At 34.5% G+C, this 24,942-nt stretch overlaps 3 protein-coding genes across 14 annotated transcripts; all 3 read left to right on the top strand.

The window, feature by feature from the left end:
- The first annotated feature begins 2,667 nt into the window (after positions 1–2,667).
- LOC147410091 (putative disease resistance protein RGA3) lies at positions 2,668–3,558 on the top strand. The gene has a single exon (XM_086432053.1). The coding sequence runs from the start codon at positions 2,668–2,670 to the stop codon at positions 3,556–3,558; it is 891 nt and encodes a 296-aa protein (XP_086288179.1).
- Positions 3,559–3,618: 60 nt separating this feature from the next.
- LOC147410090 (putative disease resistance protein RGA4) lies at positions 3,619–5,766 on the top strand. Its single transcript, XM_086432052.1, has one exon. The coding sequence runs from the start codon at positions 3,619–3,621 to the stop codon at positions 5,764–5,766; it is 2,148 nt and encodes a 715-aa protein (XP_086288178.1).
- Positions 5,767–6,327: 561 nt separating this feature from the next.
- On the top strand, positions 6,328–21,273 carry LOC147410089 (protein PSK SIMULATOR 1-like). 12 transcript variants are annotated; one of them, XR_015175613.1, is made up of 11 exons: positions 6,329–6,363; positions 6,606–7,609; positions 8,719–9,094; positions 9,357–9,460; positions 10,098–10,214; positions 10,463–10,539; positions 19,419–19,472; positions 19,562–19,666; positions 20,170–20,432; positions 20,654–20,723; positions 20,819–21,273. XR_015175613.1 is itself a non-coding variant. In XM_086432280.1 (6 exons), exons 1-4 carry the CDS (start codon positions 7,519–7,521, stop codon positions 20,220–20,222), a joined length of 324 nt encoding a protein of 107 aa, XP_086288406.1. In that variant the 5' UTR covers positions 7,214–7,518; the 3' UTR covers positions 20,223–20,432; positions 20,654–20,723; positions 20,819–21,273. The 12 variants fall into 12 exon arrangements, 2 of the variants coding, with proteins under 2 accessions (XP_086288406.1, XP_086288405.1); XR_015175612.1 differs by having other exon boundaries at positions 8,712–9,094; positions 20,199–20,432; XR_015175614.1 differs by having other exon boundaries at positions 6,330–6,363; positions 8,771–9,094.
- Positions 21,274–24,942: the final 3,669 nt, after the last annotated feature.

Below are 24,942 nucleotides of genomic sequence, written 5' to 3'. Positions count from 1 at the left end.
GACTATTTTATCACTTGAAAAATATTAAATGTGAAAACACTCTTTTTTAAAATTGTGTAACATTAAAAATGCAGACTTTGGACCTTAACTATTTTACCAAATAATCCTATGGACTTTGGGTTCATAAAAATCCGAGTTCCTACCCCTAAAACCTAGATTTTCCCTTTCTTCCTTTTACAGAAATCGTAAGAAATTACTTGCAAGCCAAACTGATACATCATTTATAAATTACATGAATTTCACATCAAGTTGATTCGAATAAGAATTCAATAATGATTTAAAATTGTAAATATTCAATAAGTTATTATTTCACTATTCTAAGTAATTTTGTAATTTAGTAATACCACCAGAAAAATTGGTGATATTAGGTTTACTTCTTGATCGAAAGTCAATGCTTCTTTTTGTTGATAATTCAATGGTGATAATCGAAGGGAGGATTGTTGTTGGTGATTTTAAAGCCAATGTCAAGATTAAGAAACTCGTAGGCATCGATGTCAACACTTCAAAGCTGATCAAATATCATAGAATTCCAAGGATGAGATCCATCTATACACATATTCTTACAATGTCTAAAATAGTATTGAATAACTAACAACTTTAATTATTTGACTTTTCAAGAAGGGTTAAACTTATATATATCTTTCATTTTGTAAAGGGTAAATTAATCTAAATATCTCAAGGACGTATTACTCAATTACCCTTACAATTTTCAAACTAGGTGTGAGATAAATTACTCTTTAATAATCTATTCAATATTTTATTTTTTATTATTAATTGGAGCTTGGTTTGGAGGTCTCTATTTCTAAATATAGAGATATAGAAACCGATTGGAGTTGCTCTTAGCAGTTTTATCGAGTTGACTTAATAAGTTACTTTGCTTTTATTGAGTTTCGAGATTGACTTACCTTCAAATCCAATCGAATCGATTCGGTCAGGTTTTGAAATTATGGTATTGATTTTTTCTAAAGAAACATGATATATAAGGTGGCATTCGGAGGCCCTAAAGAGAGCCAAACATTGTGCCAAACATTTTTTCAATTTATCGGTTAGAAATTTTGGAATGAGTTGATTTTGGTGAGGATGATATCTAAACTTCTAACCCAATCTAAAGTGGTTTACAAAAATCGAACGATTCACGATTCTTCAACATGTAAAGTAGGATTAGAAGTTTCGAAATGAGCTGATTTTTGGAAAAATAGTATGAATTTTTAAAATCCTCTTTGGTCAATACAAAGGCATAGAAGGCTACTTGTTCAAGGTAGGCTCCTGATGCAAGGCGAAGAACAATCTTCCAATTGGTCCTTAATTCTCAAAAGAACATCGAATAATTGGGTATAAAAAATTTGTTGATTCACACACACACCAAGTAATTACAAAAATAGTAAAAACGTCTAAAAAAAATACGGTAAATGAATGAATCGGGCATAAAAACGAAAAGTCAATTGCAAAGAAATTGACTTGAAGATCTTAATGTTTCCATTCAAGAGTCGATCTTCTCGGATTATTCTAATTTCGTCGACCCTCGAGATCCATGGTCTTAGGCCATATACTTAGATGTTTGGCGATCCAAATGTTCCATGAATTCTTATACTATGATCTCTTCATCAGCTCCTAGGTTGCCAGTAGTCCATACATCTTCTCAATAGCTCAATAGCTGTGCCAAGACTCATCGCACGCGTATGTACGCTTATTAAACAAGTGGTTCAAATCTTCTTCCTGATCTCTACAAAGGCCACGTGCCACATTGTCAACAACCCTCCAGTCCTTCAACCATTTGAGAGTTTTCAGTCCTCCGCTCCCCTCCATTGATAAGGGCATCAACATTAGAATTAGGCCCCACTCTAGAATCATATCGCAATGCATCAAGGAACTCATTTTTGAGGATACCAAGGTTCCTCCCAAAGTTTGGAGGACCTTAAATGGATTCAACACAAAACTTGGTTGACTCAATTTAATTTTTTAGGTGAATAACCAATTTGTCAACTCAAATTGAAAATGCATCGACTCCTCGGACTGAGTTTACAGTTATACTCAAGGGTGGGTTACCCTAAACATTTTGTAAAATGATATCTTATTTAATAGGAAAGTACACATTCCAAACTATTTACAAAGTTAGTTAAAAAAAAAAAATTGGTAATTATTTCACTTTTTTATAAATACCATTTTTATAAATACCATGAATACCCCTAATATTAATTTGGTGAAAAACCAATTTTACCCCTGTTATATTATCATTTTAGGGGATCTCTAACCAACCCCTTGAAAAAAATCTCTTCAAAACAGCATCTACGACAGAGTTTAGACAGTGTTGAGCTCTAACCGGCCCTTTAAAAAAAACATCTTAAAAAAGCATCTTCTTTACTTTTGTTGGTGGGTTAATTAAAATTCTGAACTTCTGACATAAAAAGGATTTTAAAATATATTAGTGGATTGTTTTGAAAATTGTGAAGGACAGAAATGACATTTAAAATTTTGAATGGAAAAAAGAAAGGAAATTAGAGAAAGCGAATAGTGAGATAGAGTACGCACATGCACCCCCAAAACAAGTCCAAAGCTGTTGCTGCTGTTTCTTATTATTCTTCTTCTTCTTCAACATCAACAATTTCATTCATCAATAGCAATTCTCTTTCTGTTTCATAGTCTTCTTAAGAGATTTATATAATAAGTATGGCAATATCAGTTGCATCTGCTTTTCTTAAGCCTGTATTGGAGCAGCTTGGCTCTTCAATTGTAACAGAGTTTGGATTGTTATGGGGTGTTAAGGAGGAGTTGAACAAATTGTCTAGTTTCATGTCAGCACTTCAATCGGTTCTTCAGGATGCTGAGGAAAAGCAAATTCATTCGAAACAGGTGAGAGATTGGATGACAAAGCTTAAAGATGTCGCTTACGATGCCGAAGACATATTGGATGAGCTTGCAACTGAAGCTTTACGATCCAAAGTGGAAACTAGCAAGTGGAAGAAGGTATGCAATTTCTTCCTTTCCTGTTTCGGTTTAAAGTCACTTCGATTTCGATATGAGATAAGTCATAAGATAAAGGACATCAATGAGAAATTAGGAAGGATTGCAAAGGAAAGGAATGATCTTCATCTTCGTGAAGGAGGTGGAGGGTCGCAGCTACCTGAAGTCGGGAAGAGATCGAAAACCATCTCCTTAATACATGAATCAGATGTTCTCGGTAGAGAAAACGATAAGGAGAAATTAATAAATCTGTTGGTATCTGATGGGTCTGTTGCAAAGGAGCTCTCTGTTGTTCCCATAGTCGGTATGGGTGGTGTCAGTAAGACAACCCTTGCTCAGCTTATTTATAATGACGAGAGTGTTGAAAAGCATTTTGAAATAAGAGGATGGGTATGTGTGTCTGATGATTTTGATTTGGAAAGACTGTCAAAGGCGATTATAGAGAGTACTTCAAAGACATCATCTAATTATAAGGAATTAACCTCTCTCACTGAAGAAATTAAGAAAATAGTGAGTGGGAAGAAATTTCTACTCGTATTAGATGATATCTGGAATGAAGATTCTAAAAAGTGGGAAGTCCTAAGCGCTCCCTTGTGATGTGGAGCAAAGGGGAGTAAAATTCTTGTCACCACTCGAAGTGAAAATGTTTCACGGATCATGGGCACTATTCATGCTTATCCCTTGGGAATTTTGTCAAATGAAGATTGTTGGTTATTGCTACAAAAACGGGCATTTCCAACTGAGAGCTGGGATGAGCATCCAGATCTGGTGGTGGTTGGCAAGAAAATTGCAAAAAAGTGCAGGGGTATACCTTTGGCTGCAAAGACACTCGGAGGCATCTTACAAGGTACGAAACAAGAAAGAAAATGGAAAGACATTTTGAACAGTGAAATATGGAAATTTCCACAAGGAGGAGAAGATGATATATTAAATTCTCTAAGATTGAGTTATCATCATTTGCCCTCACATCTAAAGCAGTGCTTTCTGTATTGTAGCATATTTCCCAAGGACTATGAATTTAAAAAGGAGAAATTGGTCAAATTGTGGATGGGGGAAGGTTTTATTACATCCAATGTAGGGCAAATGGAAATGGAAGATGTGGGTTGTGATTACTTTGATGATTTGCTATGGAGGTCATTCTTCCAATGTGAGAAAAATAAGTATGATGAATTGGTGTACAAGATGCATGATCTGATTCATGATCTAGCACAATCACTTTCCGAAGGTGAATGTTTTAGAATGGAGGACGAAAAATTAATTCATTTTCCTGAAAAGGCTCGGTATGCTTCTCGCATCACTCATACAGCAAATGATCTTACAATGTTTGAGCGGTTTCTTAAATGCAAAAGGCTTCACACTTTACTAGTGTTCTGGGAGTTCGGAACTGAAAGTGTCCTCACTAATCTATTCCAACAAATGAAATTCCTTCGTGTGTTGGAATTGGATGGTAAAAGAATGACAAAGTTGCCCGATTCAATTGGCAATTTGAAACACCTACGATACTTAGCCTTTTCATCTTCTTATATAAAAAGATTGCCTGAATCAGTGAGTAGCCTTTATAATCTACAGACATTAGATCTTAGTGGCTGTCATAGATTGGTTGAGTTACCCAAGGACACAAGAAACCTGATTAACCTACGGCATCTTATCTTTCCAACCAAGTATATGAGTTCAACACCAAATGGAATTGGGGGATTAACATGTCTACGGACACTGTCAAAGTTCATTGTTGGTAAAGATAGTGGGCATGAGATTGGACAATTGATGAAATTGATTAACCTCAGAGGTCGATTGCAGATTTCTGGGCTCCAAAATGTGATCAATGCAGAAGTGGTCGTGTGGGATAATAGAGAATATATTGATGAGGAGTTGGATTTATCATGGGAAGGTTATCAGAGTATAAGTATTGCAGAAGAAATACTTGAAAGGTTCCAACCTCACCCTAATCTCAGAATCCTAAATATTGAAGGCTACAATGGTGAAAGATTTCCAAGCTGGATTGGGGATCCGTCTTTCTCCAAACTAGAGGAAGTGGTGATATGGGATTGTAAATCATGTCAAACCCTCCCTCCTCTCTGGCAACTACCTTCCCTCAAGAGATTTAGTCTATCCGGTGGTGATTTTTTTGTTGACAGAAACCAGTTTAATGAGGCTTTTCCCTCATTGGAAGAGCTTTATATTAGTTCATTCCCAAATTTAGTAGAATGGAGTAGTGGCACTGAAGAAAAGGGTGATTTCCCTTGCCTCCATACACTTCGAATTGTTGATTGCATGAGTTTGATTGCTCTTCCAAGGTTTTTGACATATGTTCGTGAGTTATATTTAAGCAATTGCAATGAGAGGATATTAAGCTCTCTGTCTTACTTCAACTCTCTCTCCTCCTTGTGGATAGTTAGTTTTAAAAATCTACGGGGCATACCCAGTAGTTCGTTCAAGAACTTAAAAGCACTTAGACAGGTTGTTATCCATGATTGTGAAGAGTTGGTTACTCTAGATGAGGGTCTACAATACCTACTAACCCTTCAAAAGTTGCATATTTGGAACATTGCTCAACTTGCATCCTTGCCAAATGGATTGAAAAACCTCATCTCCCTTAAAGAATTGTCTATCTACAATTGTGAAAGACTAGCAACCTTGCCAAAGGAGGGACTGCCCACCACGCTTCAAACTCTCGAAATTTCCTATTGTCCATTGCTAGCAGAACAGTGCCAGAAGGAGAGTGGCGAATATTGGCCCAAGACATCACACATCCCCAACTTAAGCACGATATATATGCTTTGTTATTGTTACACTAAAATACCCTAAATACCCCTTAATTATCTATGTGCATTTACAATAGGGTTAAAATCACAATTTGAAGTTCGGTCATTTTTTAATTTATAAAAAATAAAAATAAAATAGAAATACAACTTATTTATCAAAATTACCTTTTTTTATTATTTATTTTTTGATTTGCAAATAGTTTGAAATGTTTGTTGTCCCCAGTAAATAAGATAATTTCATTTCAGTATTTGGTAACGTGCGAGTGTCACCTCCAACGTTTTACGCAATCAACTTTTTGATTTCATAATGAAAATGCATTCATTTACTTAGGAAAAATTAAAATAAAATGTTTTATTTATTTTAAAATATTATGAAATTTTTTCAAATAATGTTGAGTTTTAAATTAAATTACAGCACTTTCCATTCATTAACATTTCAATTTTCAAATTTTTTTTTTTATATTTTTTTTTTATACATATTTAAACTAAGAATGGGGCTACAGTCTTGAGTTGCATATATCATTAATCTTTTAATTTTTCTAGTGTTGATGTTTCAGTTGTTATATTGGAAGCTAATCATTTTCTTTTCCAGGAGTATGCGAGGTCGTCTTTAAGCATTGGTGCAAGTGGTTCTCAATAGGTATGGTTGAAAACACAGATCTGACATGCAGTGTTTAGTTTTATAATTCGTGGAGTTGATTTGAAAATTGATCGAGTCAACTCAACCAATTACTTGGATTTCAAGTTGACTCAGACTCGCCAAGTCATCAATTTGACTCAATTTGCATGGGAGATGAGTCTTAAAACTATGGCTATAACTATACTTGCAATGTTTTCAGTACTGAATTCAACAGAAAAAAAAAATTCATATTTGTTTGGCAGGGATGGTACCCGGGTTCAATTTTTGTGGATCAATTCATATATGAGTCGTGCTAGGGTGACACATAATTTACTGCGGTTCTAACAATTCTGACATGGACATGCATACATCACTACGTGAAAAACTCAAATTTTGAAGAAAAAATTTGTTGGGCCTGGCTCGACGAATTTTATAACTTAAAATTCCACGGCTTGTACAGTTGTACACCACGTTTTTCACTCACTCACTCTCTCTCATGATATGTCTCTATCATACATAGTCTCACTCTCAGTCTTTCCCACGATCTGTCTCTCTCACAGTCTCGCTCTCAGTCTCTCCCACGATTTCTCACTCACCATCTCTCTCTCTCTCTCTCCCACGATCTCTTGCTCTCAGTCTCTCCCACGATCTCTCGCTCATCGTCTGTCTCTCTCTCTTTCCCACAGTCTCGCTCTCAGTCTCTCCCACGATCTCTCTCTCTCTCTCTCTCTTGATCTGTATCCCTCGATAGATCTCATCTCCTACTCTATTTGATTGATCGATCTCGATCTAGATCTGATCCTGGTTTTTCATTGATAAGTCATCAAGAGGTATGTTCATCTCCTACTCTATTTGATTGATCGATCTCGATCTGATCCTGGTTTTTGATTGATAAGTCATCAAGAGGTATGTTTTTGATTGATAAGTCCAATTCTGTTCATCTGTGGAGAGATCACAGAGTTGCATTTGAGGTATCTTCGATTTTGTAAAGTTTTGATAAAATTGATTTGTGGTTGATGCAGTTTTTAGTAATTAGAGTTTAAGATTTGATTCAAAACGATGCTGATGAAATTCGAAACAAAGAGTAATCGGGTGAAGGGCTTGAGTTTCCATAGTAAGAGGCCATGGATCCTTGCGAGTCTTCACAGTGGTGTGATCCAGTTATAGGATTATAGGATGGGGACTCTTATCGATAGATTTGATGAGCATGATGGACCTGTTCGTGGCGTTCATATTCACAAATCTCAGCCTTTGTTTGTCTCCGGAGGTAATTTTGATTCTAATTTTATATTTCATTTTGTAATTCATCAATTTCAATTTCTCATTAGGGTTAACTGTTACCATATCAATTGAGATCATCTTTGTTTCTATCTATAAAATATTGGTGTAGTTTAATTTTGTAGATCAGTTTTGAATTTTCTTCCTCATAGAATTTGTTTTAAAATTGGTGAATTTATACTCCTTTTTAGAAATTTAGGGACAATTGTGAATTTTGAGTTTGTGATTGAGTTTTTGTAACCAGATCAGTACTAGATAGTAGTAGTTCTCTAATATTTTTTTTAGATGGAGTAGATCTATGCGAATACGTGTATTTATTAGTAATCTAATCAGCAACAACAATTATCTAATCTAAAATCACTCAATATTGTTTAAGTAATATCTAGAAGAATATGAAGAGTTTCAATGATCCTAGCTTTATGAAATTGGCTGTGCTCTTTAGTTTTTGATCTTGTGACACCTCCAACACCTATTTCCTTGTTTTTGTGAAATTATCTTGTCCTTGCTTGAACATTCTAGTAATACCTCACATCTGATCTTGAATATGAACGCATTGTCTACTTCTCTTTGGAGTTATTGTTGATTGAGACAATGAGCTCGAACACCAACACCAAACAATACCAACTATGGTTTTCACACTAAATGAAGAGAAGCAGAGCGAGAGAACGAGAGCGAGAGAGAGAGAGAGAGAGAGAGAGAGAGAGAGAGAGCAACACTTTTTCTTTCTCAATTTTCTACCAAAGGCTGAGAAAATCTGGAAGAAAAACACTAGCAAATGAAAACTCCTATGCATGTATAGAAGTTGTGTATTCTTTTGATGATGCAAACACAATTGGACTGAGGTGCTATTGAGGAAGGTGGATGTCGAAAATTGAGAAGAAAAAAGTCTACAAATAATAATTGAGAAGACTATTAAGAAACCGCCCTAAAACTCATGGACTATTAAGAAAAAAATCCCTCGGCCAAGGTCCTTTAAGTAATTTTCCCAATGTTTAACAAGACGTACTTGAATGTTAAAATAGGATTCGTGTTGTCTATTCTGTCATTAACAAAAGTAACAATCTAAATTGTTCATGTATATAATGTGATAGATTTTAGAATTTAAAATCCAGTTCTGCACTACGAGAGTTGATTGAGGAGAATCATGCAGCCATCCTAGCGAGACAGCTTTTCTAAGATCAAGTTTGGCAACACAATGCCATGGATGACTTCGGAACCACACAATACCAAATGTTCTCTAAACCATTTGATTGGTATCGATTCCATGAGGCCAATGCACAGGTGACACTTGACCTAATACAGACACCAAGCTCCCTTCAGGTTCCTTAATAACAACATTGAAATGGTCTTGATTCATACATACACCAAGCTCCCTTCAGGTGTCTTGGTTGCGTTGAAATCTTGTGAAGATCTACTCTAAATGGCTGAAGATCTCTAGATTGTGCAAAGATGTGTGGATGTTCTCAGCTCTAAGGTATATGTATATAGCACCCATAACAGCCACATGTGTATCTTTAAATTTATTTCTCTACAGAAAACTCAGGTTGAAAAATTAAGTATCCATTTTTTCACATCAACTCTTGCCTAAATTTCCCATTGTTTTGAAACAAATGAAGTCTCTAGGACCCCATTTTTCACTCCACAGTTTATAAAGAGTTTATCTTGCTTGCCATCTTTCAAGTAAATTAATTAGAGCAGGAAGTATCACGATGTTTTCTTCCATGGTCAATTTGCAGATGGTGATCGATTGGTGAAAGGATCTCTGAACAATCATCGAAGGTTGGGGACTGGTGGTCTTGCTTTGCACTATGCAAATATTGTCACTCAAATCGATACACTTGTGAGTTCAAGCTCCTTGACTCACGTTTCTTTTTGTTTATCTAGTTTTAGGTGACTATGTTGCCATTATATGTATTGTAATAATAAGTCTACCCATCTAATCTTGTGTTCTACGATTAACCAACACACTAAAATTGATTGTAACTTTCAAAGAGAGTCATTCTTGAGGACACTTCTCAAATTTGTGAAGCGTGAATATCATCTAATTGAAATGATTACAAGAGCACTCTACAGAAATAAGATTAATATTGCATTCTTATTTCAAAAAGTAATTAAGTGTTAGGCATAGTTTCTTATCAGAGAGTAGTTAAAAATAAATAAAATTAATTGTCAAGAATAGTTTGGTTCTTTGATGAAATTTACTCTTCTTTTTTATAATTATCACCCATAAACTGTGGGTTGACCTTTATAATTAGTTGTCATTTTCTTGAGGATATTAGGGAGGGGGTTACTTTATTGTATATTTCAAAAATGGGTGTCGCATCTATTCAAATATTTCGGTTTCAGGAGTGAATGTGAACCCCACTGTATCGGTCCTATACGCTTGTTTAATGTAGGAGGTTATCTATTTTTTTTTTTTATTACTCTAAAAATCATATGGTTAGATTTTTGTTGAGGAAACATCTGGATGTGATCAGGTAGCCCGTTCAGGTACCGTGCCTTAAAATAAAAGGGATACATTATACCAAGGATTGCCACCCAGTGTAAAGTCAGCTTTACGCTCCAAACTACAGTCATTTCAAATCGAGGGAGAGGTAGTTATAAATTCAATTAATGTTTAATCTAGAGTACTCATGTGATAATTCGTGTAATTATTTTTGCATATGAATTGTTCCCTCACCCTTTTTTTTTTCAATTGGGTTGGTAACGTAAGGCTTTTTTTTTTTTTTTTTCTTTTTTTCTTTTTTTCTTTGTTGGGGTCGTGAGGGGTGCATTCTTCTGGTTTGTCATATTAGGCCAAGTACTACTTTACTATCACTCTCTTCTTCCTGTCTAATTGCAGCTCACAGTTCCACAAATCAAGGCTGAGATGGAGAAAACATTGCAGTGGCTTGTTCCAATGGCCACAAACACCACAAAGTAACACAACCAACCTTCACCAACTGTTTATTTTTCATACTCTCTTGTTATGTTATGGCATCCTCTTTATTTTCTCTTTTGGTTGCTTTTTGTACTCTTACGGGTGGTCACCTCGGTCCCCTTTTTCTTAGGTGTGCAACTTGGTTCGGTTTGGGACCAAATTGAAACCGAACCAACATATATCTTTTCTACTAAATAAGAACCAGAACCAAACCAAATTTCCCGTAGGACTGGACTAAGTTATGTTTGGTTTGGTTCTGTTCTATGGATTGCCAATATTCTAAAAACCTCCTTGGAAGTAGCATATTTTTAACCAAAAATAAATAAATAATGAACTTGAAGTAACATGGGTATAGTAGTTTAATTGCCCTTGTGGAAACATGGGTTTCAATGAGCATCTACGTGTTTATCCATCTATCAAGTGAAGAAACAAGTTTGCAGAAAATTAACATGAAATGTTATATGTCCTATTTTCCTATCTTTAGATAGATTTAGTAATGGAGATCGAGTTGCTGTTTCCAAGTCTTCTCAAGAACCATTGCAAGGAATTGGCGGTCCGATGACTAGGGCAATGACAAAACGGATGGAAGAGGCATTGCAAGGCTTGATTGTGGAAGTCCAATACAAAGAGGCCATTCTAGAAGATTCTAAGGCTAACTTCGGAGATATCAAAGTTTCATCAAGGATGGTCAACTATCTTTTTATGCAAAAGGTCAATTTGGAAGATCAATTTGAATACAAGGGTTAATTGGGAATTTGTATGTTCTAATTGTCCTTAGTTTGAATTCTTTATTTCCTAAGGACTAATTAGATTTTCTTTATTTTTCCAAGGACTAATTAGAATTAATCTTGATCTAATTTGTCCATAAAAAGGCACCTCATTTTGTAATTGGGACACAATTGATGATTTACATCTTATGAGATTTTGAAGTTTATTGAAAGAAACTTTAGTTTTGATTCATGCTTTCTTTATGGGTTCTTTATGAGTTTTCATTCGAGTTCTTGAAGAAAAGACATGACTCTTCGACTTATCAAGGAAGTGATCAATCCTTGTGGTGTCATTAGATTGAGGTTTCAAGGACTTAGTTTCCTTGGGGTTTTAATCGGATCAACATTTTAATTGTTTTAAAAACCATCTATAACGTTTGAAGCCTAGAGGAGATCATCAAAAGAAGGTCTTAATCCAAGAAGCTTCACATCATTTGGTATCAGAGCATCAAGATTGCTGGAAAATACATCAAGATTGAAGTAATCCTTCGAAGATTTGGTTCGGGTGACATTCGAATTGGAGATCAAAACGGGTAGATCTTGCTTCCCAACAAAAATTCATACCAATTCAAAGCCAACGACGGTTGGAAACCAGGTTTTATTATCCCTAATCAATTTCTGTTACATTCTTGATTGGAATCCATGACCATTCATTAGATTTCTGTTGTTGTTTTAATGTTCTTAATGGTTCAACTTGATGTTTCATTGTTGTGACGTTGCTATTTTTTTTTTTTTTTTGGTGATTTTGAGAGTTATTTATAAACCTACTGAGTATTTCTTGATTTCTTGTTGAAATTTCAGCAACATTTATTGTTTAAAACACAACGTTCTATTGAAGACTCAGATCTGATCAAGGAAAATTAGATTGTACACAACATTTCTTGCTGGGTTTCATTTATTTAATGGTCTTCCATTGGAGATTCTCAGTTTCAAAATCATGATACATTTATTAAATAAATCTGGAATTACTGTTCTTTCATGATCTTTAACGTTCTTGTTTTCAGAAATTTATTTCGTAATATTGTCTTTGCTGGTGTTTTCATTGAACATTGAGAACTTCGTTTTTTTGTTTTCTAAATGATCTATCTTGCTGGAATTCTTGAAATCTTTCTAAGATTTTCATCAGTGAATCGAATTTCTTGAACATTCTTGAACATAACAACTGCTGTAATATATATATATATTTTTTAACTACTGTAATCTGGTTCACAACTAGGCTGAACTCTTTGCTGAAAACAGATCTGAATTGAGTTTGTTTTCTTTTAATTATCTTTAACGAATTACTGAACCGAACTGAGATTGTCCAAATGATTTGTTGTTGAAAACTGAGGCACAATAGCCATTCTTATAATGTTATCTTTCATCAACCCATTGATAACATTGTATTTTTGCCATTAAAGAGAACCAAGAATCGTTTCTGCCATTGATGACACTGTATTTCTGCTGTAATATTTCTTGTTGTTGTTAACATATGTTGCTGATCTTTTAAGGTCTTTAATGGTCACTCATTGAAAATCTTTCAATTACATCACCATTGATGTTGCTGTAATTAAACTCGAAATATTTTTTGCTCGAAATTTCAGAATAAAACGTTTATTTTATTGCTGAAACACAGCCACAACAGTCACAACGTTTGCTGAAATTATTGTTCTTGCTGAAACTTAGATTCATTTGAAAATGAAAATGACTGATTTATCTATGTTCTTGTTGAATTAACAGCCACCACGTTGTTCATGTTTGTTCTTGCTGGATTTATTTATTTATTTATTATTATTATTATTTTTTTTTTGCTGAAAATTCAGTCAGTAGAATCTGTAATTTCCGCCATTAAAGAATCATTGAACCTTTGTTTCTGTTGAGATTTGTTTTCATTATCCGTCTCCCACACCCTTCTATATTAACGTTGCTGCTATCACTTTATAGATTACCGCAATTGTTTCGTTTATATATATATATATATATATATATATCTGAATCACAAACGGACTGCTGAACTTTGAGGGTATTGAACTCTAGCTTCTGATTAAGTACCTTAAAGAAGGAGGTTGATTTATTGTTTCTTCTTGCTGGGCTTTGTTTAGAAAAAAAAAAAAAAAGGGATTTGTAGTTGCTGTTTGTAGGTCAGAAAATCGAAAATTTGGAGTTGCTAACTTCAAACGGCCATAACTTTTGATCCGGATATCGGAACGACTATTAGTGCATATCAAATCGAAGCTCTTTTCGAGATCTACAAGTTGAACAGGCATAGCCTCGTTCCACACCGTTTCGACCTTCAATTCCATCATTTTCATCACTTTCTGGGACTTACAATATTGTTGCATATTTTTGTTTTGTTTTCGTTTATTTTAACTTACAGGATTTCAACCATGAGTAAGGAAGGGGGAGAATCACATGAGACCGACTTAAAATTATTCATCAAGGCCGTTCATGATCAATTTAAATTGTTGAATTCAAGGTTGGACAATATGGAATCCTTTAATGAATCTAAACCATATCGAAGACATGAGTTCGACGGAGAAGAAGATATTCATTCCGAAGCGGAGAGAGTACATTATCGACGGGATAAGAAAGTAGATTTCAAAGAAGATAACAATTTGGGTAGCATAAAGATGACGATTCCGACCTTTCACGGAAAGAATGATCCTGAATTATATTTGGAGTGGGAAAGAAAAGTTGAGCACGTTTTTGATTGTCATAATTATTCCGAGGATAAAAAAATAAAGCTAGCCGCCATGGAATTTACAAACTATGCCAGTATATGGTGGGATCAATTGGTGATCAATAGGCGCAGAAATGGTGAAAGACCTATTCGATCATGGGATGAGATGAAGTCAGTGATGCGTAAAAGATTTATTCCTAGCCATTACTATCAAGATTTGTATATCAAACTGCAAGGGTTGGTTCAAGGTTCCATGAGTGTAGAGGATTATTATAAAAAAATGGAGATTGCCATGATTAGAGCAAGCATAGACGAAGATAGAGAAGCAACTATGGCTAGATTCATTGCCGGATTGAACAAAGAAATTGCTGATGTGGTTGAGTTGCACCATTATGTGGAAATGGAAGAGTTACTGCACAAAGCCATTAAAGTGGAAAAGCAAATCAAGTCTAGAAGGTTTAGATCTGGATCATCTTCTAATAATCCGTGGAAACCAAATTGGAAAGACAACAAAATTCCTTTCAAACCAAAAGAAGACGTAAAGTTGAAGCCTTTGGTTTCTATTCCTAAAGATAGACCTGAAACAAAGCCTCTTATTAAGTCACGTCAGATTAAGTGTTTTAGGTGCCAAGGGTTTGGACATATTGCTTCTGAATGCCCAAACAAGAGGGTTATGGTTGTATTGGCAAACGGAGACATTGAAAGTGCTAGTTCAAGTGACAACGAGATGCCTCCATTAGAGGATTGTTCTGATGTTGAAGTAGAAGAGCCTGTGCATGGTGATTTACTTGTCACCAGGAGAGCTTTGAGTATACAGCCTAAGGATGAAGGAGATGAGGAGCAACGTGAGCATATTTTTCACACAAGATGCCACGTGAAGGATAAAGTCTGTACATTGATTATTGATAGTGGGAGTTGTACCAATGTTGCTAGTACCTTGTTGGTAGAGAAGTTGAATTTGAAATGGCAGAAACATCCTAAACCGTATAAGCTTCAATGGTTGAATGATTGTGGAGAAGTGAAGGTAAACAAGCAAGTTCGGGTTCCTTTCTCAATAGGCAAGTATGTGGATGAGGTTATTTGTGATGTGGCACCGATGCATGCCGGTCATATATTGCTCGGTCGACCATGGCAATTTGATAGGAGAGTGTTGCATGATGGGTATAAAAATCGTTATTCTTTTGTAATGAACAATCGAAAAATTGTATTGGCCCCTCTCAAACCTTTACAAGCTTATGAAGACCAGGTTAGGATAGCAAGTGAGTGCAAAAAGAGAGAGAAACAAAAGTGTGAGCAAAAAGGAGAGCAAAGTGAGCAACCTGGAGAGAAGAATAAAGTACTGAGTGTACTTGCTGACAAATATGATGTTAAAAGTGTAATGATAGCAAGGCCACAAGTTCTAGTTCTTATGTACAAAGATGTTTATTTTTCTACTGACGATCTTAACTCCTCTTTGCCTAGTGTTGTCTTGTCTTTATTACAGGATTTTGAGGATCTTTTCCCCGAGGAGATTCCACATGGTTTACCTCCTTTAAGAGGAATTGAGCACCAAATAGACTTCATACCTGGTTCTGCTATACCAAATAGACCTGCTTATAGAGCTAATCCCGAGGAAACAAAGGAGATACAGAGGCAAGTGGATGAACTGTTGCAGAAGGGATTTGTAAGGGAAAGTCTCAGCCCATGTTCGGTTCCTGTTCTCTTAGTACCAAAGAAAGATGGAACATGGCGCATGTGTGTGGATTGTCGAGCTATTAATAAGATAACGGTAAAATATAGGCATCCTATCCCTAGGTTAGATGATATGTTTGACGAATTGCATGGCTCTCGTTTGTTTTCTAAAATTGATCTAAAGAATGGGTATTATCAAATTCGCATGAAAGAGGGAGATGAATGGAAAACTGCATTTAAAACTAGATATGGGTTGTATGAATGGTTAGTAATGCCCTTCGGTTTAACTAACGCCCCTAGTACATTCATGAGATTAATGAACCATGTTTTGCGTGCTTTCATGGGAAAATTTGTGGTAGTTTACTTTGATGATATTTTAGTCTATAGCAAAAATGTTGATGACCATGTGAAGCATTTGCATGCTGTGTTTAGTGTGTTAAGAGAACATCAATTATATGTTAATCTTAAGAAATGCACATTTTGTATGGAATCTGTTGTGTTTCTTGGATTTGTTGTTAGTTCGCAGGGAATTAGTGTTGATGAGGAAAAGGTAAGGGCAATAAAGGATTGGCCTACACCTAAGAATGCGAACGAGGTAAGAAGTTTCCATGGTTTAGCAAGTTTTTATCGAAGGTTTGTTAAGGATTTTAGTTCTATTGCTGCACCTTTGAATGAACTTGTTAAAAAGAATGTTGTTTTTAATTGGGTTAATGTGCATGATCAGGCTTTCCAAACTTTGAAAGATAAGTTAACTAATGCACCTTTGTTGTGTTTGCCAAACTTTGATAAAGCTTTTGAAATAGAGTGTGATGCATCCGGGATTGGAGTAGGAGCTGTTTTGATGCAGGATTCTAAGCCAATAGCTTATTTTAGTGAAAAGCTAAGTGGGGCAGCATTGAATTATCCTACTTATGACAAAGAGCTTTATGCACTAGTGAGAACTCTTCGAACATGGCAACATTATTTATGGCCAAGGGAATTTATCATTCATTCTGATCATGAGAGCTTAAAATTCCTGAAGACCCAAGGTAAGCTTAATAAAAGACATGCTAAATGGTTGGAGTTTATAGAAACATTTCCTTATGTAATTAAATATAAACGTGGGAAGGAAAATGTTGTGGCCGATGCATTATCAAGAAGGTACGTGTTACTTACTTCATTGCAAACTAAACTACTTGGTTTTGAATTAATTAAAGATTTGTATGCCAATGATTCTGATTTCAGCCAAGTATGGAATGCATGTGCTAAGTGTGCATCTGGTGACTTTTATAGGCATGAAGGATTTCTTTTCAAGAAAGATAAATTATGCGTGCCTAATTGTTCTATTCGTGAATTACTTGTAAGGGAAAGTCATGGGGGAGGTTTAATGGGTCATTTTGGTGTCCTAAAAACTTTAGATATCTTACGTGAGCATTTTTATTGGCCCCATATAAAGCATGATGTTCAATCTATTTGTGACAAGTGCATTACATGTAAGCAAGCAAAGTCTAAAATTCGACCGCATGGCTTGTATACCCCTTTGCCTGTACCTAATCAGCCTTGGATTGATATTTCTATGGATTTTGTTTTAGGATTGCCAAGGACTCAAAATGGTAAAGATAGTATATTTGTTGTTGTTGATAGGTTTAGTAAGATGGCCCATTTTATTGCATGTACTAAAACCAATGACGCAACACATATTGCTGAATTGTTTTTCAAGGAGGTAGTTCGATTGCATGGGCTACCTAAATCAATTGTTAGTGATAGAGATGTTAAGTTCCTTAGTTATTTTTGGCGTACTTTATGGAGTAAATTAGGAACTAAACTTCTATTTTCTACTGTTGCACATCCTCAAACGGACGGCCAGACTGAAGTAGTTAATAGGACACTCACTACCTTGTTGCGTGCTATCATTCAAAAAAATTTAAAACAATGGGAAAAGTGTTTACCACATATTGAGTTCGCATATAATAGGACTATTCATTCAACTACTTCATTTTCTCCATTTGAGATTGTTTATGGTTTTAATCCTTTAACGCCTGTGGATATTTTACCTTTGCCTACTAATGAACATGCTAATCTTGATGGTAAGAAAAAGGCAGACTTTGTGAAAGATTTACATGCCAAAGTTCGAGCTAACATTGACAGGAAGAATGAGCAATATGCTAAGCAAGCCAATAAGGGTCGTTTGAAAGTTATCTTCCACCCTGGAGATTGGGTTTGGGTGCACTTGCGTAAGGAGCGGTTTCCTACCCAAAGGAAATCAAAATTGCAACCTCGAGGAGATGGTCCATTTCAAGTCTTGGAACGGATCAATGATAACGCCTACAAAGTTGATTTGCCAAGTGATTATGGTAATGTTAGTGCAACTTTTAATGTTGCTGATTTATCCTTGTTTAATGTAGGTGATTCGAGGACGAATCTTTTCGAAGAGGGGGAGAATAATGGAGATCGAGTTGCTGTTTCCAAGTCTTCTCAAGAACCATTGCAAGGAATTGGCGGTCCGATGACTAGGGCAATGACAAAACGGATGGAAGAGGCATTGCAAGGCTTGATTGTGGAAGTCCAATACAAAGAGGCCATTCTAGAAGATTCTAAGGCTAACTTCGGAGATATCAAAGTTTCATCAAGGATGGTCAACTATCTTTTTATGCAAAAGGTCAATTTGGAAGATCAATTTGAATACAAGGGTTAATTGGGAATTTGTATGTTCTAATTGTCCTTAGTTTGAATTCTTTATTTCCTAAGGACTAATTAGATTTTCTTTATTTTTCCAAGGACTAATTAGAATTAATCTTGATCTAATTTGTCCATAAAAAGGCACCTCATTTTGTAATTGGGACACAATTGATGATTTACATCTTATGAGATTTTGAAGTTTATTGAAAGAAACTTTAGTTTTGATTCATGCTTTCTTTATGGGTTCTTTATGAGTTTTCATTCGAGTTCTTGAAGAAAAGACATGACTCTTCGACTTATCAAGGAAGTGATCAATCCTTGTGGTGTCATTAGATTGAGGTTTCAAGGACTTAGTTTCCTTGGGATTTTAATCGGATCAACATTTTAATTGTTTTAAAAACCATCTATAACGTTTGAAGCCTAGAGGAGATCATCAAAAGAAGGTCTTAATCCAAGAAGCTTCACATCATTTAGGCAACCTAAGCATCTCAAATATTCATGATTTCTTATATGTTCTCTGTGACCCATCTTATATATTAACAAACAACTCTGATTTGTATAAGTTGATAGAGAGTTGACATATGCATCTTGAAGGTTCAAGTTTCCTATTGCATTGGTTAGAGTTCTGCTTTGAACATTATTTTTTAATTTTTGGAGAGAATCATTGCCACTTTTTCCTAAAGACAATGATATTCGAATCAATTAGAAATTGGCAAGTGTCATGTTCTTTTCTTTGCGTGAGAACTTTTGTTAAGGACCTCAAAGTATAAATCATAGACTCTGCTTCAAATGATCCTCAACAGTCCTGAGTGTTAATTCTTGTTTTACTCTCTCTCTCACAACCATTCTCTAGTTACATTTGAAAAACTTTGAAATTGAAATTAGAATTTCTATCACTTTCTACACACGCACTTAGTAGAATTGTTATTTCCTTGTCAAGCTTATACCAGTTCTTCAACTTTTTGATGTCAAACTTGTAAAATTTGCCTGTTCAAGCCTTCAAATCACAATTGTGATGGATTTCACAAACCTATGATGAATAAGTAACTGTGAAAACAGTTCTTAACCTACTACTTTTGTGATAGTGCCCACAGTTTGATCCAGATGTTTGTGCTATTAGCAGGCTAATGTGATTTGTAAAACTATTGTTCTAGATGTCATGCGAAGACTTCTGCAGGCAAGATCACACTGCTCATCTAGATCTTTACATAAAGATCATGCATGCCTTGTATGGATTGACATGCATCTAACTGGTGTATTTTGCAGACGAAGAATATCATGGTCTCCTCTTATGCTCGAACAAAAGAAGCTAGTCAAGCAAAGTACATATCAATATTAAATATCATTCAAGGAGAAGTGGACCCTACCCAGGTATTATTTTCTCTAGTACAATTTTTAGAAGTTTACATATTAGAATTCATCCCATTTTTTGTGCATGATAAGCATTCAGAACCTATTGCCTGAATGTTCTAATCAATATCATAATGTATTTTACTGCTTCCACTGAATGCATGTGACAAAATTGCTCTATTTTGTGAGAAGAGTGCAGTTGTAGAAGTTGTTTTCTACCAAATTTAGTCACATATTATTGTGAGGGTCAGTTAGGCTCAAGCCATCATAAATAGCGATAACTTTCTAATCTTGAGCAATAGGATCAAAATCATCCTTCAAACTCTAGTGGTATACTTGCAAAATAAATGTACTCTGATAATCAAGTTAGATATCAATATAACAAATTAATGAGGCAAAGTTCATTGAATTACCTACGACTTTTGTACTATTGGGTAATTTAATTATAACCATCTTATTGTTTTTTCATTATTCCCCTGCCCAATAAGGATTTTGGTGTGACTTACATGTCATGATTGTGCAAGTCTGCATGGTCTGTCAATTGCTCTTACAGGTCAAAAATGTGCCGCCTCTATGAATTGCCTCTTCCACTTCATGAAAGCCCTTGCTGAAGAGGATGGGTGTGAGAAGAATAGTAGGTGGAACCACCACCACCCCACAACCAATGCAACAACAACAGCAGCAGGTCCTGCATTCGTCTTCTCACTCTTATAACATGCTTAGTCCTCTTGTATTCTCTCAAAAAATCGTCTCCCATATTGTTTCCATCGATATGATGTCTAGAAAGGTAATCTTTCCTTATATGACATTTTTATTTTAGGTTTTCACTCTTATTATAATCATATCGCAAAAGAATGTGTAGTATAAGGAAATATAAAGTCAAGAGCATGTAGACCATGACTATAAAACAACTTATCCAACTCGCAAGCAAACAAACCATTGTGGTGAATGTCTATGACACAACTAATAGTTTTGCACTCATCTGCATGTATGGTCCTACTGTAACAGATACGGGTCCATTGCACATTAGCAAACTTGATTTTGGAGATCCATTTTAGAAGCATGAGATGCACTACAGGTTAGCAATTGTGCCTAATGAAGAGAACGAATTAGTACTAAAGTTTTGGCACCACAAACTCTTGATGAATTGAAGTTATTTTCTTTTCATTGCAGATTTAAGCAGAAACCTACCCCACCTTGGACAACAATAATGGCATCAGTTGGGGTCTTTGTTATCACATTGCTTGTAGGCCATATCTTTCATGCAGCTATAAACCGAATTGCAAAGGTGGAGGGTGATTATCGTGAGACGATCGAGTTCAAAGGCCGGGATGAAGCTGTCAATGTGGCAATGGATGATCTAAAAGAGACTGTGAAGAAGGTCACAGCTGCAAAGAAGCAATCAACAAGTGCATGTTAGTGAAGGAAATCAATTCGGCCACCGAATTTATTTTCTCCTCTTACTCAGATTTTCCAAATATTGTTCTTCAATTTTCGCTTCTTTTTTTTTTTTTCGATTTAATGTGAAGCTGGGTCTATTTCAATTTCAAAATATTAATACATGAATATTGATTCAGTTTTCTCTTCTTTGTTCTTCAGTCAATATGGATGCCCATCATATTCTTGTTTTATGATTTTTCTTTTGTTTTTTATTTTTCTGAATTTTTTTATTATCATTTCGTTCATTATGATTGGTAAATTAGAGGATTGTGCTATTGTTTGTTAAACCTCCAAATTCGACGGTCATACTTTATGGATTTTTTTTGTTTTTTTTAAGCCCGTTCTCCAAAAATTTGATAGTCTAGGGCCATCAAAAAAAATTCTATAAGAGAATATTTGACGGACTAAGACCGTCAAATATGAGCTTTTTTCACATAGTGCATAACCATAGATGATTTTTTACTTGTATTGCAAGAAAAAACATCTATGGTTATGTGCACATCTCATGTCAGACTTGTGAGAATCGTAGTAAATTCTTTTTGTCATTTCAGCATTTTCCTAAATATAAATATTGTGTTTTCGTTTGGTGTTTGGAAACAACAATAATTAGAACAAAATATTGAATAGATTTATTAGAGGGTACTCTATCTCACGCATAGTTTGAAAACTTGTCTCCCATTGGCAAAATAATAACTTATTAATGAATATATAAATGTTAAAATTACATTTGAGGTTTTGTATTTTAAATCAACTTGATGCGAGGGCTACGGATTTTATCCAAAATCCAAGTGATTCGAATCCAAATTTAGTGGGTTTGATTTCATCAAGTATATCCGAATTAAAATTTGGTTCAAATATGGGTTTATGTCCCTTGACCCGAGTCGGATACAGATCTATCTCTATATCCATCAAGATTCGAATGATATATTACTTGAAAAGTTGTATTTTTATATTTTTAAGTCATCTTTCAAGGCGTTTCTTCAAGATGGAGAGGTATTGATATGAAGTCACTATTTAGTCACATTTTAGCTATTTTATTTTAGGCAAATTTACCAAAAGATACACCACATTTCGACTATTTACCAAAACGGTAAACTGTAGCAATTAATTTCGAAAAGGATAATTTTACCGTTTTCTGAATTAATATTTTTTACCAAAATGGTAAAAACAGTAAAATGTAAATTTTTTTTTACCGAAAATACCCTTTTTTATTTTTTGACTAAAATTATGAAAAAATTCTCTCCTCTTTCATATTTTTGTTTAGTGTTGGGAAGATTAAAAAGAAAAGAAAGATTTAGTTGGATTTTAATTTATTTCTAAGGTTAAAATGGTAAATACATATGTAAAACAAAAAAGGGTATTTTCTGTAAAAAAAATTTACATTTTCTTGTTTTTACCATTTTGGTAAAAAATATTAATTTCGAAAACGGTAAAGTTACCGTTTTCGGAATTAATTGCTACAATTTACCATTTTGATAATTAATGTTAAAAACTGTACCGTTTTGATAAATTATTCTTTTTTTTTAAGAGCATCTCCGATAATCATTAAGATTCACACTAAATTCATGACATACAACGATATTAACCAATTTGCAAACTCAACCATTCCAATTCACTTATTTTTCTCCTAAAAATCAATCATCTTCAAGCTCTATAAAACATTATACCTCATCTTCAATCCCCTTGGTTTCAAACTCTCGAAGAAAACCCTTGATTTTTCTATAAAAAAAATCTATCATTTTCAGCTTTTTTAACTTGTTCAACTTGATTCTCAATCCATAGGCATCAACCTGTAGAATAAAACCCTTGATTATTCAAATGGAAAAGCCAACATCTTCACGTTTTTCAACCCATTCAGCTCATCTTCAATCAATTGACTTCAATCGCTTGAAGAAAACTCTTTTCAAGCCCAAATAATCCATCTTCTTTATTATTGAAAATGTTACAAGAGATATATATTAGACTTGAAGAAGAGAGATCTTAAGGTTGAAGAAGAGAGAGATATACTTAGGGTGAAAATCAAGGGCATTTCTCTAGATGAGGGTATTTATGTCATTAAATATTTTAATTTGAATCAATCGAGTAAATTTCCGAGTTTTGACTTGATTCGACTCAAAAGACATTTGAGTCGAGTTATGTTTTTTGGGTTTTAAAACTATGGTTGATTATAGTTAAGTGGAGTTCACTCGAGTACTATAGTGGACGAGGACAAGTAGACACTCCACTTACTTGTTCGGTTAATTGTCGTTATTTTTAAAATTTCAGCCAAATACAATTATTATGGATACGATTCACAAGCCATCTTTGGGTGTGATGAATTTTAAAGAGTAATGACATTACCAATTTACAATGCCATAAAGACGTGAATAAACACCATAAGTGCTTTTACTATAAAATGACATCATAAATTAATGAGTGGCGATAAACTGACGTGGCAGTGCATAAAATCATAGATCCTTTTCTTCAGGATACATAAGGAAAAGAAAGATTTGTGATGCTGTGTACTTGCCACATCAGTTTTAGCGAGTGAGATCATCTTTAATCTAAATTAATGGATGATACATGTAGTAATATTGCAATCCATTTTAAAACCATGCAAACTTGGTAGGATGATATCAAAGGATTTCTAAGTAAATTGAATCCTTGGAAGATTTATACCAATCCCTAGATATTTATTTTTTCTCCTTGCCCTGTCGTATTAGAATAGAGCTGTTATTGACACCCCAACTTTTACTTATTACACCCCAATTAAAAATAAAGAAAATCAGTGAATGGTTTAGAATAAGTAAAAGTTGGGGTGCCAATAGAAGCTCACTCATTTTTAGTAAGGATTTCACCTGTACTAAGGGTCCTTGGGATCAATTTGTAGGATCCAAAACCATGATCTGAAGCTTCAAGGTTGTAGATGACAAAATTCTATGACCTTTAAAAAACCAATTCCAAAAAATGTTATTTGAATTTTAATTTTAAATTTAGGAGTTCCATGGAAGTTTGGTAGTTGTTCATTTTCAAAACCTTGGATGATCCCCCAAAAAAACCTTTTTTGGGATCTGAATTTTTCCTCAAAATCTAGAGGGTTGTGGTGTTGAATTGCAAATGTGGTAACTCATTTGAGCAAAACGATCATAGTAAAGCTAAAAATCTTACTAAGTTAGTAAGGAAAGTGTTATTGTAATCATAATTATAAACAACCACTGAATTTTTTTGAAAGAGTGTTATAATTTTTTTTAATGTTGGGATTATAATTTGATCTAAACCTTTTTGCAATATTTGAATGGTGTACTTTAATCTTTAATTGGGGTGTGATAAATAATTTAGCAAATTGAGGTATAATAAGTAAAAGTTAGGGTGCCAATAGTAGCTCCCTATTAGAAACCCTTGCCAATGCCAATGTTATAATATTCTAAGAGAGTAGTTATAGCCACACCAAAATTTTCTAATGCCACACCAAAATGTGTGCAAATCTTTTGTAATTTACATATGAATTGGGGGTGGCGTTAGAAAAGTTGATGTGGCTATAGAATCTCTCAATTCTAAAAAGGGTAAATTAAAAAAAAATCCTAAATAAAATAATATTTTAATAAAAACTAAATTATTTTCAAAATTGCAAAATTCAACCTTGAAGAGGATATTGAAGTGTCATTGGCAAATGACAAAATACCCCGTCAAGAAGGCATATTGTAGTGTAGCTTTTCAAGTTGGCATGAAAAACAATAATTCATGTGTAATTTTAAAATGAAGTATTATAATATTATACATTACAATATTTTATTATTATATTTAATATTTAATATATTATATTATTGGATTATAATACTATATATACTAGGGGTGTCAATGAGTCGGGTTTGGGTTGG

Source organism: Akebia trifoliata, chromosome 2 (assembly GCF_017979445.1).
Source record: "Akebia trifoliata isolate Shusen 1 chromosome 2, ASM1797944v1, whole genome shotgun sequence".
Classification (NCBI taxonomy): Eukaryota; Viridiplantae; Streptophyta; class Magnoliopsida; order Ranunculales; family Lardizabalaceae; genus Akebia; species Akebia trifoliata.
Note: the sequence above shows the minus strand (reverse complement) of the source record. Positions and strands in the feature narration are given on the sequence as shown.

Coding starts and splice junctions, on each gene's coding strand:
- LOC147410091 (XM_086432053.1), top strand. CDS start 2,668: ATGGCAATATCAGTTGCATCTGCTTTTCTTAAGCCTGTATTGGAGCAG.
- LOC147410090 (XM_086432052.1), top strand. CDS start 3,619: ATGGGCACTATTCATGCTTATCCCTTGGGAATTTTGTCAAATGAAGAT.
- LOC147410089 (XM_086432279.1), top strand. CDS start 7,519: ATGGGGACTCTTATCGATAGATTTGATGAGCATGATGGACCTGTTCGT. Junction 7,610..9,356: donor GCCTTTGTTTGTCTCCGGAG/GTAATTTTGATT, acceptor GTCAATTTGCAG/ATGGTGATCGATTGGTGAAA. Junction 9,461..19,561: donor TCACTCAAATCGATACACTT/GTGAGTTCAAGC, acceptor TGTATTTTGCAG/ACGAAGAATATCATGGTCTC.